General features: G+C 48.7%; 1 protein-coding gene across 8 annotated transcripts in view; it reads left to right on the top strand.

Moving 5' to 3' along the window:
- The first annotated feature begins 1,262 nt into the window (after window positions 1–1,262).
- Window positions 1,263–15,139, top strand: part of PISD (phosphatidylserine decarboxylase) — a 28,002-nt gene continuing 14,125 nt past the window's right edge. Inside the window, exons 1-4 of one of the 8 annotated variants that reach the window (XM_060401332.1) lie at window positions 1,263–5,641; window positions 7,724–7,803; window positions 7,882–8,061; window positions 11,802–11,977. In XM_060401332.1, coding sequence (XP_060257315.1) covers window positions 11,886–11,977 — 92 coding nt within the window. In that variant the 5' untranslated portion in view covers window positions 1,263–5,641; window positions 7,724–7,803; window positions 7,882–8,061; window positions 11,802–11,885. Of the gene's footprint in view, window positions 5,642–7,723; window positions 7,804–7,881; window positions 8,062–11,801; window positions 11,978–15,139 lie in introns of those variants that run through there. The other 7 variants (XM_027956816.2, XM_042234084.1, XM_042234083.1 and 4 more) reach the window with 7 other exon arrangements.

Here is a 15,139-nt window from a genome sequence, read left to right as displayed (position 1 = left end):
ATTCTCCAGGCAAGAATACTGGAGTGGGTAGCCATTCCCTTTCTCCAGGGTATCTTCCTGACCCAGGGATTGAACCCAGGTCTCCAGCACTGCAGGCAGATTCTTTACCATCTGAGCCACCATGTGAATATTCAGTTTCCACAAATGCACTTCATTTTGAAATAATCCCCCTCTCCCACTTCTTTTTTCACCCTGGTTTTGAGTTACTACTCTCAATGAATAGTAAAATCCATTCTATACTCCCCACCCCCTTCAGACTTTTGAAAACCATAAAGGGAAATGTCTCCTCTTCAACAGGAAATCCCATGCCTGTTAGGCTCCCTGTAGGGCCTGGTTATGTCCTAGTTGAGCATAACCAACCATATAGAAATGTCAATAATTGCAAGCACCAGGCAAATATCAAATGCCTGGTGAAGACAAGTACAATTAGCAGCTTAGGGAGGAAAAAGCAGAGCTATATTCCTTTAGTTTGGGGACCCATATTCAGCCAGATTCTAGGCAAAGGGCTTAAAAGGAAGAATGTTTAGTTCATGGGTTTTGGAACTAGAGATGTATGTTCAAATTGTTGCTTTTCTCTTTTATAGCAGTATGCCCTTTAGCATTCTAATGGTTAGCTTTCCTGAGCTCTGATTTCTCTATCTTTAAGAATAATTCTCAGAGCTAGCTGCCGAAGGCAGATACTATTAAGTCTATTTTCACTTAAACCTGAAGGTCAGGAAACTGCAGGAGCACTCACTGTCACATCAGTTACTTCGTGCGACGACTAATTGCATTTCTAGGTGATCCAAGACCTCTGGTCTCTGGACTCCCTGATAGTACAGCGATGGGAGGTGAAGAATGAGACACCGTGGACGCTAAGTCACTAGCACAGAGCTTGGCACTTAAGAAGCGCTTACTCAACGGCAGCTGAGCTGTGGACGCTTTCAGATTCCCCACCCGTAAATGAGCGATTTAGCTCAACTGATCCATTCTCAGATCTTGGGTGAGTCAGATTTTCCGGACACATGCGGAAACGCACGTCGGAGGGAGGAAGGAGAACTGGCAACCCGGCGCCCAGGTCCAGGTTTAGCACAGTGGGCGCGGCCACCTTGCTCACCTATCCGACCCGGCTCTGCAGGTGCCTAAAGGGGCGGTCAAAGGAGCTTAGACACATAGCCCCGCCCCCCCACACTCTGCCTTCTTCATTGGGCCCGAGAGGTCGCGACTCGGAACGTCACATGCGTGCGACCCGCGTGTAAAAGGGGGCGTGTCCCGCCGAGAAGGAGGAGACAAGATGGCGGCGTCCGTGGGGCAGGGATGTCTGAGGTGGCTGCCCGGGGTCGCGTGGCGGAGCAGGTACAACTGTTTGGGGATCCTGCCTCGGGGCGAGGGACGGCCCGAGCCAAGCCGGGGTCTAGAGAGAGGAGTCGTTTCTCTGTCGCGGGCTCGCCCTCAGGAGTGCTCGAGTGGAGACGGAGCCACTCACCTTCACCTCGAGCTCGGGCGCAGGTGCGGCTGCCTCCGCCTAGGACGGTCCGAGTCTGGCCTAAACCTCTCTCTTTGTCCTTTCCACTCCACAAGGGACAAAAAAACAAAAATAGAAACAAAAAGCACCCTCTACACCAGGTGAAAAGGGCTGCGTGTCCGCCACTAGAGCCGAGGCAGGGCTGGACGCTCCTTTCTCTGGGAGTCGTATTGCTGGGACGGGCGCCGAGATGTGGGAAGAGCACTGGAGTGGGAGTTGGGCGGCTTTCACTTTGGATTCTTGGACTCTGAAGTGAGAGGGTAGGATTCCGTAATCTCAAAATAGTCCATGATGGAAATAGGGTCTCGGTTACCCTGGTGACCGTCAACTCTTAGATTGTTAGAGGGGTCATAAATCCAGCCCTTTCTTTTTGGCGAAGTCGAGGCCCTGATAGACGGAAGGACTTGCTCAGTTCCACCCAGCCGGGTAGCAGCAGAGCTGAGACTCCTTCCCAGGTACCTCTGTGTCTCACGCAGGGACCTTTCCTTCAGGCTGCCCACCGTGAGGACATTCATTATTCGAAATAGCTTATGTAAGAACTAGCATGGGAGCGTTTGGACTCTCGGAAAATGGATTAAAATGTTGGTTGCTGTAACTCAGAATCTGTTGCTCGGTGTCATTTCGAAGAGCTAAGATTGTGAGACCCACAACTTTCGTGTTTCGGACTGGCTTCATTTTGTCAGCGTGAATCAGAGCTTGCGCTATAATTTTGGGAAGTAGAGACACTGGTTTCGGGGTGAGAGAGAACAGAAAATGCCATTGCCCTGGACAGGAAAGCTTCACTCTCCTATTATTAACTACTCAGAAATGGTGTAACTTCTCAGGAGAGGGCTCCACAGTGTGGTGGTAACTGTTAGGATTTGAACAAGAGGGTCTCTGTTGTTTTATTGTTACCAGGTGTGCTGTTTATGAGTCAGTAGTAAAATGTGTCATAAGTTGGAAAGACTAAAGAAATGACTGTCATGTGTTGTTTTTTTTTTTAACGATGGTGAGGAAGATGACTTCACCCACTATCATTTAAAAAGGGAAAAAAGTCGAAACTTTAGTACCAGTATAGGTAGAGACAGCTGGATTTAGGTCCACTGGGTAGGAGGAGTGAGGATTTGGGTACAGTAATTCAGTTTTCAAAGCTGTTACATATCCAGATGGAAACTATATTGAGATGCAAAAAAACCCCAAAAGATAACATTTCCATGATTTTTGAGTAAAGCAGTGTCTGTTTGTGAGACATATATTTGAAAGCCTCATACTGCAGAGTTTTCCAGTAACTGAGTGATATATGACAGGTGAGAGAATAGAGAAAGTAATTATAAATGATAATTTAGGGCCATGTTTCCTAAATTTGATAAAAGAATGGAGTGGGTGTTTATTAGTAAAAGAGATTTCCAGGTACATCCCCACAATGCTGCCAAATGCAGGCTCAGTAGGTGTAGGCTGGGGCCCTAGCAACTGTGTTTTTTATGGGTGCTCTGGACGGTTCTTTGGTTCAGGCTATATGAACATAGTACCTAGGTGGTGCATGATCGTGTCAGACCTTCCTTCAGGGGTATTTATGACATTCCTGCCACCGTCAACTACAGTGCCAGGGATCGGGGGGAACGGGGAGGGCAGGAGAAGAGAGAGGAATTAAAAGATAACAGGCCTTGTGTTGAAAGAACTTTACAGTTTAGAAGAAGCGAGAGGGAACACGGCTAAATAGTACGAGATAGAACATGGAATAGGCCTTAAGAAACCTGCCAGTTCATTTTCAGGAGAACTTGTCACAGCTCCAAAAAGCAGGAGGGATGTAAGGACTATAGTTAGTGTTACTACCAGAGGTGATGTTAAAGAGACTTTAAAACTGGGCTTCGCTGGTGCCTCCGTGGTAGAGAACCTGCCTGCCAATGCGGGAGACATGGGTTCGAGCCCTGTTCTGGGGAGATCCCACAGGCCGTGGTGCAGGCAAGCTCACCTGCAGTAACCGTCGAGCTGTGCTCTGGAGCCCGGGGAGCCGGAACTGCTGAGCCTTAGAGCCTGTGCTCCGCAACAAGAGAAGCCGCTGCAATTGGGAGCTCAGGCACCACAGCGAGAGAGTAGCTCGCACTCCCCACAGCTTGAGAAGCTTCACAGCAGCAAAGCCCCAGCACGGTCAAAAATAATAATAAAAAATAAATCATAAACATAGTTTAAAACTATGAATGTGGACACAGACCAGTTAGGGTGAACAGGGGTCACAGTTGATGTGGCCACCCCAGTGTGCCAGCTGAACATCACTTGTGTTACTTTTGATAAGAGTAATATGTAGCGAGATACCAGGGCCTGGGATTAAGGTTTTATGTGATTGTCTCATTTACTCCTAATGAGGTGGGTCCTGTTTTTAGAGGTGGAGAAACTGAGGCTTAGAATTAGTTAACAAGTGGCGGAATAGAGATCTGAGCCCCAGAGTCAGACTTAAGTGCTTAATCGTGGGCTTGCAGGGGGTGCACGTGGGTTCGCCATACAGAAGGTACATGTGATTGAACCTAGCTGTTCATTTTTCTGAAGCTTAATCTCGCTGTTGAGATTGAGGTCCAGGGGGAAGACAGACAAACCCCTGTACTCGTCGACAAGTACAGATAGAAATAACGTGAATATATATAAAATCAGTTCATTTCAGGTAGTGAGAAGAAAAATAAAGGAAGTTAATTAAGGAGTTAGCGCTCCAAAGAGAGAACTCTTGGGCTTGTGGTCAGGAGGAAGCATTTGAGCAGAGAATTGAGTGAGGAGGGACTGAACCAGCTGGAGGGGTGTGCCCAGTGGAGACAGCATTGCAGAGGCGTGGGTGTGCAAGGGGTGGGGGTGGACGTGTGAGGAGAGGGGAAGTAGCAGGAGGTCTGGGGTTCAGAGGGCCACTTATGTAGGGTCTGTTTTGAAAAGGTCAGTCCGGATGTTCTGTGATAAATGGGACATGGAGGCCAAGCAGGGAGACCAGGCTAGTGCAGCTCTTCAGCAGCAGACCCAGTGGCTCAGGCCAGAGAAGAGAAGTAGGCAGATAAGGGTGTATTTTGAAAGTGGGGGCTTCGTACCTTGTCAGTGGATTGAATGTGGACAGTGAGAAAGAAAGGACTTGCAAAGGAGTCCCCTGTGCACTGGGGGAGTTGTGGTGCCTTTTGTCTGGGGTGGTGTATTAATTATAGCAGCGTTGCTACGGTAACAGGTAAATTCTAACATCTTGATGACTTAACACAGTGGAAGTTTTTGTCTCTATCATGTAAGTCCAGGCCACTTCTCATCGGGAGGGCAGTGTGATTTGAGGGCCTGTCTCTTGCCATCGTAACACATGGCTGCCCAGGATCTGCATGTTTGCCTCCATCTAACAGGACGGGAGGGGACCTGGGGAGTCTGAATGGTTCTCACAGTGGTTAGAACTCACTTCTAGGAAATCTCATCTGTTGGGTAGAGGAAGTGGATTTAATAACCGGCTGGCTAATCTCTGCCACAGATGGACAGCTCTGGGGGATGGAGCTGTTGAAGGGGAGTGAGGGAGGGTTGGGAATCTGTTTTGGACAAACTCAGTTTGAGGTGATTCAAAGTGAGGATGTTGGGTAGCCAGGTTGAAATATGGTCTGGAGGTCTCTGAAGTAGCAGTGAGGAGAGTCCTCTGCATCTGGCTGTTTAAAAGCAGACTGGGTGAACATCTCTAGGGCGAAGCCTAGACAAAGCAGGTGTCTGAGCCTCAGGCATGGCAGCTGTTTGAAGTTAGGGAGACTGGACAGACAGAAAAATCAGGGTTCCAAAGGCTATGTGTGTTTCAAGAGGGGCAAGGTGTGAATGAAGGCGTTGAAAGAGACAAACTCCCAGTTAAAAAACACCTAAGTCCCAGGCACTCACTGTATAGTGTGGGGCCAAGAGTTACTAGTACTGTCTTGTGTATTTGAAAGTTGCTAAGAGAGTATTTCTCATCACAAGAAAAATCTGCAGACATGCATGGTGAGGGATGTCTAACTAGTTTTCTTGTGGGGATCCTTCCACAATATATACAAATAGGGACTAATATCCTACACCTGAGACTAATATAATGTTACATTTCAGTTATACCTCAGTTGGAGGAAAAAAAAAGGAGGGGATCACCTGTGACAGAAGCTGCTGAGAGGTCAAATAACACGAGGTCCAAGAAATGTGAGTAGGGGTTGGCAGGTGGAAGCGGTGACCTCGGCAGGAGGCGATGTGGTAGGAACAAAAGCCCGGAGAGATGGGAAGGCGAGGAAGTGAAGCAGTGAGCAGTGCTCTTTCTGCACGCCCGCAGTGGCGTGGGCAGTGTTGTAAGATCAGAAAAAGTGTGGTGTTGATATGAGAATAAGAATGATCCGGAGATGAAAGACAAGCTGATGCAAGGAGCCATTTGCCAGCACTTGTTCCAGGAGCTGGGGCTGCAGCAGGGGATGGCGAGACCTTGACTTTGTTCTTGGGAAGATCTGAATGCAAGCCAGCTGCCTGGGTGCTGTGCGTTGGGTTACAGTGGATAAGCCCTGATCTCCCACTTGCACCTCCCCTAGGCAGCGGCCCCCGCCAGGGGGGAGGGAAGGAAAGGCCTTATTCAGCGGCCTGCAGCATGCTTTGGGTTGGGGGCTCAGCAGCAGTTCTGGACGCACAATGCTGCAGTGTGCGCCGCGCAACAATGCCGCCTTCAGCCAGAGTCTACACTGTGGCTCTGGGCGCTCGCCTTCGCAGTGGGAGTGTCCAGTCCAAGAGATGAGCATTGTGCACTCTGAAAGAACACTCGCCTACTGCAACACACCCTCCTTTGTGCTAGGAGCTGTCCGTCCATCTGGCCTCCGAGGGGGTGGTGACGGTCAAGGTACCAGCCTTGTCCTGCACGCAGATCTCGGTCGCCTGTAGGAGAGTCAGAGTCACCCTGTTGGCACCATGCTACGAGAGTGTCACTAAGTCAAGGAAGTTTCACAGGAGTAAATGAAGGCGTTTAAATCTGATCATGTTCACAGGATATTTATGTAAGACTTAACTACTAAGAATCCATGAATGTAAACATTACTGTATGAAAGTCATAAATGCCGTTCTATTTTCCACAAAAATAGCAGTTTAGACATTTATAATAGAGTGAATTTCTGCTTTCATAAAAGACTCCGAAGGAAAAAAAGAAACCCTTACTAACAAGGACATAGTTTCTTTACTTTAGATTTCAGGTCAGTATTTGGGGGAACTGAAGTGCTATCTGAATTGAAGGTGGGGTGTTTGCTCTTTGATTAAGGAGAGAGCCGGTGGTTCATTAAAAATTCATCAATGCTTTCCTTGCTCGCACAGTCACTTACTGCGCTGGGGATGTGTCCTATTTCCCTAGGTAAAGAGGAAATGAAGAGAGAAAAAGAATAAAATACTATTTCCTTAACATCTTGAAGCCATGAAAATGGTCATTTTTTTCCTCAGAATGCTTGAAAACCCTTTTACCCTGTGAAAGTAGCTTTTGTGGCCAAGTAGCCACAAATAATAATTTTAAAATTCCAAACAAGTTGAGCCTTCCAGACTCAAAGTAGATTAGAGTAGCTCAGCCTGATTTGTTTGCGTCATTCTTTCCCCAGGGTAAACATTTAAAGTTTAAAAATTCAGGGTATTCTCTGCTGGTCCCGTGGCTAGAACTCTGTGCTTCCACTGCTGGGGGCACAGGTTCAGTCCTGCAGGCTTCGGGGCACAGCCCAAAAAGAAAAAAATTTTAAATTTCAGCCGCTTTATTAGGTTCTTTAATTAATAGGAGTTTGAGGCTACAAGGCTGTGTACAGCTGTTCTTTTGTGGTGAAGAAACATGCTTTTTGTGTAAGTGCAGCTTTACTGCTTATCATGGTCTTAGAAAAGAGTAATTCTTTTGTGAAAAAGTTGTAGACTTCAGAAAAGTTATGAAAATAGTACAGAGAATTTCCAAATGCCCTGTGCTCTGGTTCCCCGTATTTTAGCTATATCTGCTTTATCATTCTCCCTTCTCTTCCTTTTTCTCTTTTTGTGAGTGTCTATATGTATATATTTTCTGCTGAAACACTTGGTGCCCCTTTACATTTAAATTTTTGAGCCCTTTTCCTATAAGGACATTTTCTTACAAAACGACAGGACTGTACAGTGGTCAAAACTGGTAGATTAAATGGATGCAATAGTATTATTGACTCTATAGATTGTACTCAAATTTTGGCAGTTGATCCTCTAATTTTTTTTAATTAAAAAAATGTTTAATGATTCCTTTTTGCTTGATTATAGGCGTCCTCACTGTGAAGATGTTGTCTTGAGCCACTTCCTTCAGTCCCTGAGGAAGCCATCTCTCAGAACCTTTTCCACAAGTAAGTAGCAATTTACTGCTTACAAAAGACTGGACTGCCCAGGTGACACAGTGGTAAAGAATCTGCCTACCAATGCAGGAGGCTCAAGAGATGTGAGTTAGATCCCTGGGTGGGGAAGATCCTCTGGAGAAGGAAGTGGCCACTCACTCCAGTATTCTCGCCTGGAGAATCCCATGGACAGAGGAGCCTGGCGGCTGCAGCCTGTGGAGTTACAGAGGAGGACGCAGCTGAGCGACTAAGCACAGGCACCAGCAGCAGGTAGGGACGGTGCTGGCCTCTGCTTCAGCGTGCTCATCAGCAGACTCATACAGACGCAGCACCTATTTCACAGGGCTGTCGTTAGACTCAGATGGAAGTGCTTAGAGTCCCTGCCCCAGAGGTGCCCCTGAAGCCTTAGCTGCTGTTATCCGATTATTTTTACTGGGTGAGTATGGGGGGTTCCGTTGCTTGAATGTACCATTTGGTGTTGGACAGTTTAGTTGCTCCTAGTCTTTTGAACTGTGGTGCTGGAGAAGACTCTTGAGAGTCCCTTGGACTGCAAGATCAAACTAGTCCATCCTAAAGGAGATCAACCCTGAATACTCATTGGAAAGACTGATGTTGAAGCTGAAACTCCAATACTTTGGCCACCTGATGTGAAGAACTTACTTATTGGAGAAGACCTTGATGCTGGGAAAGATTGAAGGCAGGAGGGGAAGGGGACGATAGAGGATGAGATGGCTAGATGGCATCACCGACTCGATGGACATGAGTTTGAGTAAGCTCCAGGACTTGGTGATGGACAGGGAGGCCTGGCGTGCTGCCGTCCATGGGGTCAGAAAGAGTCAGACACGACTGAGCAACTGAACTGAACTCTCTTTCTATTATAGACAGTTCGGTAGTAACGTATCTTTATGCATCCTCAGAATAAATTTGGTGACTTAGAATTGCTGCCTGAAAAGGTTTGTGTGTTTTATAACTTGGTATTTAGACCAAATTGCTCTTCAGGGAGGTTGTCCCAGTCTCCCCTCCTGAGCAGAAAAGGCTCATGAGCACATCGGTTCCCTACACCCACCTCAGCACTGGATTATGAACTTTTTAGATCTTTTAAGCAGTTGTTTGAATCTTTACAAAAATGTGTGTTGTTTTATTATCTAGATACCCTTTTTATTCTGTTGTACCAAAAGCTGTTTTTGACTGCCGAGTAATCATACCTTGGGAATAAAATGAGATGATTAATGAGAATAAAAACAAAAGGCTTATTATTAAGGTAGTTAAATAGGGGCACATCTGAGTGTTACTTAAGTAGGACTTGCCTGTGGGAACATGTAAGACTCAACTTGAAGGATGGAGGGGAGCCTCAGAAATGAAGTCAGAATGTCGCAGATCTGCATAAAAACTCTGCTTTTATAAAGCGACAAACACGGCCGGCCGGGAGGCAGTCAGGAGTGAAGGGCACCCCTGCTTCCTGTTAGAGGAGTAAAGAAAGCCTGTAGAGAAAGAGGCCTGTGATTGAAGCAAGGACCGGTGTAGCCAAAGCACCGAGGAGGGTGTGACCCGCCAGCCTGGGGCGCTAGCTTAGTGCCACGGGGCTGTGTACAACAGGTCTCTCCTCACCAGATAATCCAGAAAGAGGGAAAAAAATGTTTCTTGCTTTCTGACAAGTTTTTCTGGTCAGAGGTAGACTATTTAGTTGTTAAGTAGTAAGAGTTCTTTAGGAATAATCAGAAGATGGAAGAGATTAATGACATCCATACTTGCTCATTAAAAAAAGAAACAGCAGGGAATTCCCTGGTGGTCCAGTGGTTAGGACTTGAAGCTGTCACTGCTAAGGGCCCAGATTCAATCCCTTGTCTGGGAACTAAAACCCCACGAACCTCTCAGCATGGCCAGAAAAAAAGAAAACCAAAAAAATCCTAACCCCTCTTCTCACTGTGCCAGTCTTCACTCGCTGCCTTCACCTCGCTGCCCTTGTCTGCAGGTGGCCTTCTCCCCGTGTGTGTGTCTGTCTCCAGGTTTTCTTTCTGTAAGTGGACGAGTCATATTATTAGAGCCCACTGTGGGGACCTTCTTTTAACCTGATTCCCTCTGTAGAGACCTCCTATCCCAGAAGGGTGACGGAGGTGTGGGGTTGGGGCCTCAGCATATAAATTTTGTGAGTGTGCGTGCTCGGTCACCAAGTCGTCTCTGGCTTTGGGGGCCCTGGACTGTAGCCCACAAAGAGGAACTAAAAAGCCTCTTGATGAAAGTAAAAGAGGAGAGTGAAAAAGTTGGCGTAAAGCTCAACATTCAGAAAATGAAGATCATGGCATCTGGTCCCATCACTCCATGGGAAATAGATGGGGAAACAGTGTCAGACTTTATTTTGGGGGGCTCCAAAATCACTGCAGATGGTGACTGCAGCCATGAAATTAAAAGACACTTACTCCTTGGAAGAAAAGTTATGACCAACCTAGATAACATATTCAAAAGCAGAAACATTACTTTGCCGACTAAGGTCTGTCTAGTCACTGCTAAGGGCCCAGATTCAATCCCTTGTCTAGGAACTAAAACCCCACGATTGGTTTTTCCTGTGGTCATGTATGGATGTGAGAGTTGGACTGTGAAGAAGGCTGAGCCCCGAAGAGTTGATGCTTTTGAAGTGTAGTGTTGGAGAAGACTCTTGAGAGTCCCTTGGACTGCAAGGAGATCCAACCAGTCCATCCTAAAGGAGATCAACCCTGGGATTTCTTTGGAAGGAATGATGCTAAAGCTGAAACTTCAGTACTTTGGCCACCTCATGTGAAGAGTTGACTCATTGGAGAAGACTCTGATGCTGGGAGGGATTGGGGGCAGGAGGAGAAGGGGACGACAGGGGATGAGATGGCTGGATGGCATCACGGACTCGATGGATGTGAGTCTGAGTGAACTCCGGGAGATGGTGATGGACAGGGAGGCCTGGCGTGCTGCGATTCATGGGGTCGCAAAGAGTCGGACATGACAGAGCGACTGAACTGGACTGTAGCCCACAGGCTCCTCTGTCCATGGGGGTTCCCAGGCAAGAACACTGCAGTGGGTCGCCACTTCCTTCTCAGGGGATCTTCCCGACCCGGGGGTTGGACTCAAGTCTCCTGTGGCCCCTACGCTGGTGGGTGGATTCTTTGCCATGGAGCCACCTGGTCTGGGGGACATGGTTCAACCCGTAATGAATGTTGAGCGTCTTTACATGTACTTACCGGCCATTCCTACTGGAGAAACATCTGTTCATATCCTTAGTGTGTTTTTACCTTATTTTTTGTTTTACTCATTTTTGGCTGTGCCGGGTCTCTGTGGCTGCGTGGGCTTTGCTCTGCGATGAGCACAGGCTTCTCACCGCGGTGGCTCCTCCCGTTGTGGAGCACGGGCTCTGGGCTGGCAGGCTTCACTTTCGGTTCTCGGGCTCTAGAGCAGAGGCTCAACAGTTGTGACGGACATGCTTAATTGCTCCCTGGCATGTGGGATCTTCCCAGACCAGGGATAGAACCTGTGTCTCCTGTGTTGGCAAGCAGATTCTTTACCACTGAGCCATGAAGAAAGCCCTTAGTATGTTTTTTAATTGGGCCATTTGTCTTTCATTGTTGAATTGTAACAGCTTATGAGATTTTGCCTTTGAAAGAATACTGGTGTCCAGTCAGAACTGGGTCTGGGTCATAAAAGTGAGATCAGAGAGCCTGTCCCTGTCTGGCCCTGTGGGTAGCCAGTAGGGCAACCTGGGATACTTCTTTGATCTCTTTGCATTTGATGTTTTCATCTTAAACTCGGTAGCTGTGGCGGCAGTCGAGGTATGTCGTCGTTTCACGGGGAGGACGCGTGAGTCCCTGACTGGGTAGACTCTGGAGGCAGCAGCATCTCTGCAGTGGCTCAGGGCTGCTCCTGCTTGGCAGATCTCTGGGGTCCCGTCAGCTTTGCTGAGGGCTTATCCCAGCCTTCCTGTTGGTGCTGTGTTCGCATGCTTCAGCGCTGTCCCTTCTCCTGGCTCAGCGTTTCCCTGTTTTTTACAGATACCAGGAAAGTCCACACGGCCCCTGCCCGCTCCTTGTCCCTGCTGCGCCCCCTGCCCATTCTGGTCGCCACGGGTGGCGGCTATGCCGGGTACCGGCAGTACGAGAAGTACCGGGAGCGAGAGCTGGAGAAGCTGGGCTTGGACGTCCCGCCCAAGCTTGCCGGTCACTGGGAGGTAGGAACCGGGGGAGCCGCCTTGCGTCCTCCCAGAAGCTGGAGAAGCTGGGCTTGGACGTCCCGCCCAAGCTTGCCGGTCACTGGGAGGCAGGAACCGGGGGAGCCGCCTTGCGTCCTCCCAGAAGCTGGAGAAGCTGGGCTTGGACGTCCCGCCCAAGCTTGCCGGTCACTGGGAGGCAGGAACCGGGGGGCCGCCTTGCGTCCTCCCAGAGCATGTCCCCCTGTAGATCGCCCCGATGTTAAGCCGCCTGAGAAAGCGGAATGTGCTTTCTTGGAGCTCATGTCTCCAGTGGGTTTGGGGCGATGTGGAAGTCGTGTCAGGCTTCCCTCTGTCTTCAGACGCACCCCTCGTCTCCCCAAGGCCTCTTGAAATCTTGGGAGCTCATGCCTTCCCCTGGGGCTGGCATCCTGGCCGTCATGCTTCCTCAGTCTGAGGGCGGGCCGGAAGGGCTGGACTGTGTGATGTGGGTACGCTCTCACCAGGAACCAGACTGCAGCCGTCCAGTCTCTTTACCATTACTGCTCAAAATGCTCTTGGGCTGGGAAGTGGGGGTGCGGTTGGGCGTCACATAGTGACGGCTGCGGCTCAAGGGACGCGCCTGGGCTTCCCGCGGCACAGCGTCATTCCTGACTCCTAGTGGACGTTCAGTCAACGCTGAAATTGAGTGTAAAGGTGTGAGTTTAACAGTTGCTTTCTCTTCGCTCTTAATTTAACAAATGAAATGCCTGCACTGTCCGTAGACCCTGACCTGTGAGCGCAGAGGCTTGACGGTATTCGGGGTGATGCGTGTGGGTTTCCCTGTGAGCCTCATTAACCCGTATCGTTAATCCAGCCCGGCTGCCCCCGCAGCCAGGGCCCCAGTCCTGAAGGCTGGCTCTGGCTGTGCGCCTTGGTGGCTGTGTGCACTCAGACCGCTTTCCTGCTTGTCTGTTTCGGGGTCGCACACTCCGGACTCCGTTTGCTGAGGGGCCATGGTGCAGCGTGTGAGTCACGCTGTTTGTGTGTGCTGAGCACCGCACACCTGTCGCTGGTGGTTTCCTGTGTAAACATAGCCTTCTTCCAACTAGTGAAGTACTCGTGAGACTGTGACCCATGACCCCACCGGAGTGTTAGACCCACGCTTTCTTCCCTCTGACCCTGAGCATCTGTCAGGCTGACCCACCCTGTGACCTGCTCACCTGCTTTTAGGAAATCCCGACTCATTTCCAAGGAATCCCAAGAGAATCTGCGTGTGCAAGAAATCTGCTTCCTCATTCACGAAAGACCAACGTCAGTGGGTTTTTTTTAGCATCCATTGTTTGTAAAACTGGAATTCCTGCCATCTGTGAGTCAGTACCTGAAAGACAGTTGTCTGTAAAGAGGACAGGGTTGAATTAGCTCATAAGCTCTGGGCTCTGGACAGTGACGGGACATGGGGGCAGAGCGGCCCAGTGCAGAGTGAGCTCTGGAGGAGCTGGGCTTAGTGCTGAAAGAGCTGGGCTGAAGTCAGTCCTGCTCGCTGTCTCTTCCTCTGTAAATTGGTTGTTGGCTGTGCGGGCTCTCCGTTGCGGTGAGTGGGGCGGCACTCAGGCTGCTCATCCCGGTCTCTCTTATGGAGGAGCACCGGCTCTGGGCGTGCACGGGCTGAGTTGCCCCATCGCGTGTGTCATTGAACCCCAGCCCCCTGCATTGGGAGCGTGGAGTCTTAACTGCTGGACCACAAGGGAAGTCTCTCCTGTAAGAATTTTACGGTTTTAGGTCTGATGTTTAGGTCTCTGATCCATTTGGAGTTGTTTTTTATGTTGTATAAGGTGAGTGTCTGACTTCATTCACGTGGATGTCCGGTGTGCCCAGCACTGTTGGCTGAAAAAAGGCTGTCCTTTCCCCGTTGAGCGGTGTCGGCCCCCTTCTGTGAATCAGTCTTATTCTCTCGTAAATGACAGAGATGATGGTAATGCTCTGACAGAATGTTGGAAAACGGGGAGCACATTCTCGATTCCCCCTGCTTCTCACTAGATGACTCGTTGTGTAATCGTGGGCTTTAGTTTTCGTGTATTCACTTCCTGTCTATCTCTGTTTTTAAATGGATATACAGTTGACCCTTAAACAATGTAGAGTTTGGAGGCACCAGCCTCCGTCCCTGCAGCAGTAAGAAACGCACGTGTTACTTCACAGGCCACCCCTGGGGTGCGTGGCTCCGTGCCCTCCGTACCCTCCGTTTGCATAGTCCTGTGGTGCGTGTCTATTCAGAACACTGCTTATAAGTGGCCCTCTGCAGTTCGTACCTGTGCCGTCCAGGGGCAGCTGCTCCTACTTCATATCTTTAGGTTGGTGCAAAAGTAATTGCGGTTTCAGATAATGAATTTTAAATCATTATAATTAGATTCAAACACATCTTTATTAATCAAAATAGGAACCATTACAATCAACACAACTTTGCCAATGAGAAATAAATTGATTTATTCCTGTAGTGTAAAAATCTGTCCTTCAGGATTTGATAAATTCTTGGAAAGCATTTTCTGCCTCCTGGTCATGGAAACGTTTTCCTTGCAAAAAGTTGTTGAGATGATTGAAGAAGTCGTGCTTGGTGAGAGGTCAGTGAATATTGCAGATGAGGCAAAACTTTAGCCAAATTCATTCAACTTTTGAAACATGGGTCATGTGGTATGTGGTCAGGCGTTGCCATGGAGAAGATTTGGGCCGTTTCTGTTGACCAGTGCCAGCTGCAGGCGTTGCAGTTTTGGGTGCATCTCATCGATTTGCTGAGCGTATTTCTCGGATGTAATGGTTTCACTGAGATTCAGAAAGCTGTAGTCGATCAGATGGGCAGCAGACCGCCAAATCGTGACCGTTACGCTCTCTGGTGCAGGGTTGGCTTTGGAAGGTGCTTTGGAGCTTCCTGGTCCAACCACTGAGCTGGTTATCACTGGTTGTCGTATAAAATCCACTTTTTGTTGCATGTCACAATCCTATCGAGAAATGGTTTGTCGTTGTTAGAATAAAAGAAGATGACACTTCAAAATAAGTTTTAAATTTTCGGTCTGCTCATGAGGCACCCACTTATGCAGCTTTCTCACCTTCCGATTTGCTTGAAATGCCGAACAGCTGTCGAATGGTCAACGCTGAGTTCTTTGGCAGCTTCTTGCGTAGTTATAAGGGGACCAGCCTCGATGATCCTCT

Source organism: Ovis aries, chromosome 17 (genome assembly GCF_016772045.2).
Source record: "Ovis aries strain OAR_USU_Benz2616 breed Rambouillet chromosome 17, ARS-UI_Ramb_v3.0, whole genome shotgun sequence".
Classification (NCBI taxonomy): domain Eukaryota; kingdom Metazoa; phylum Chordata; class Mammalia; order Artiodactyla; family Bovidae; genus Ovis; species Ovis aries.
Note: the sequence above shows the minus strand (reverse complement) of the source record. Positions and strands in the feature narration are given on the sequence as shown.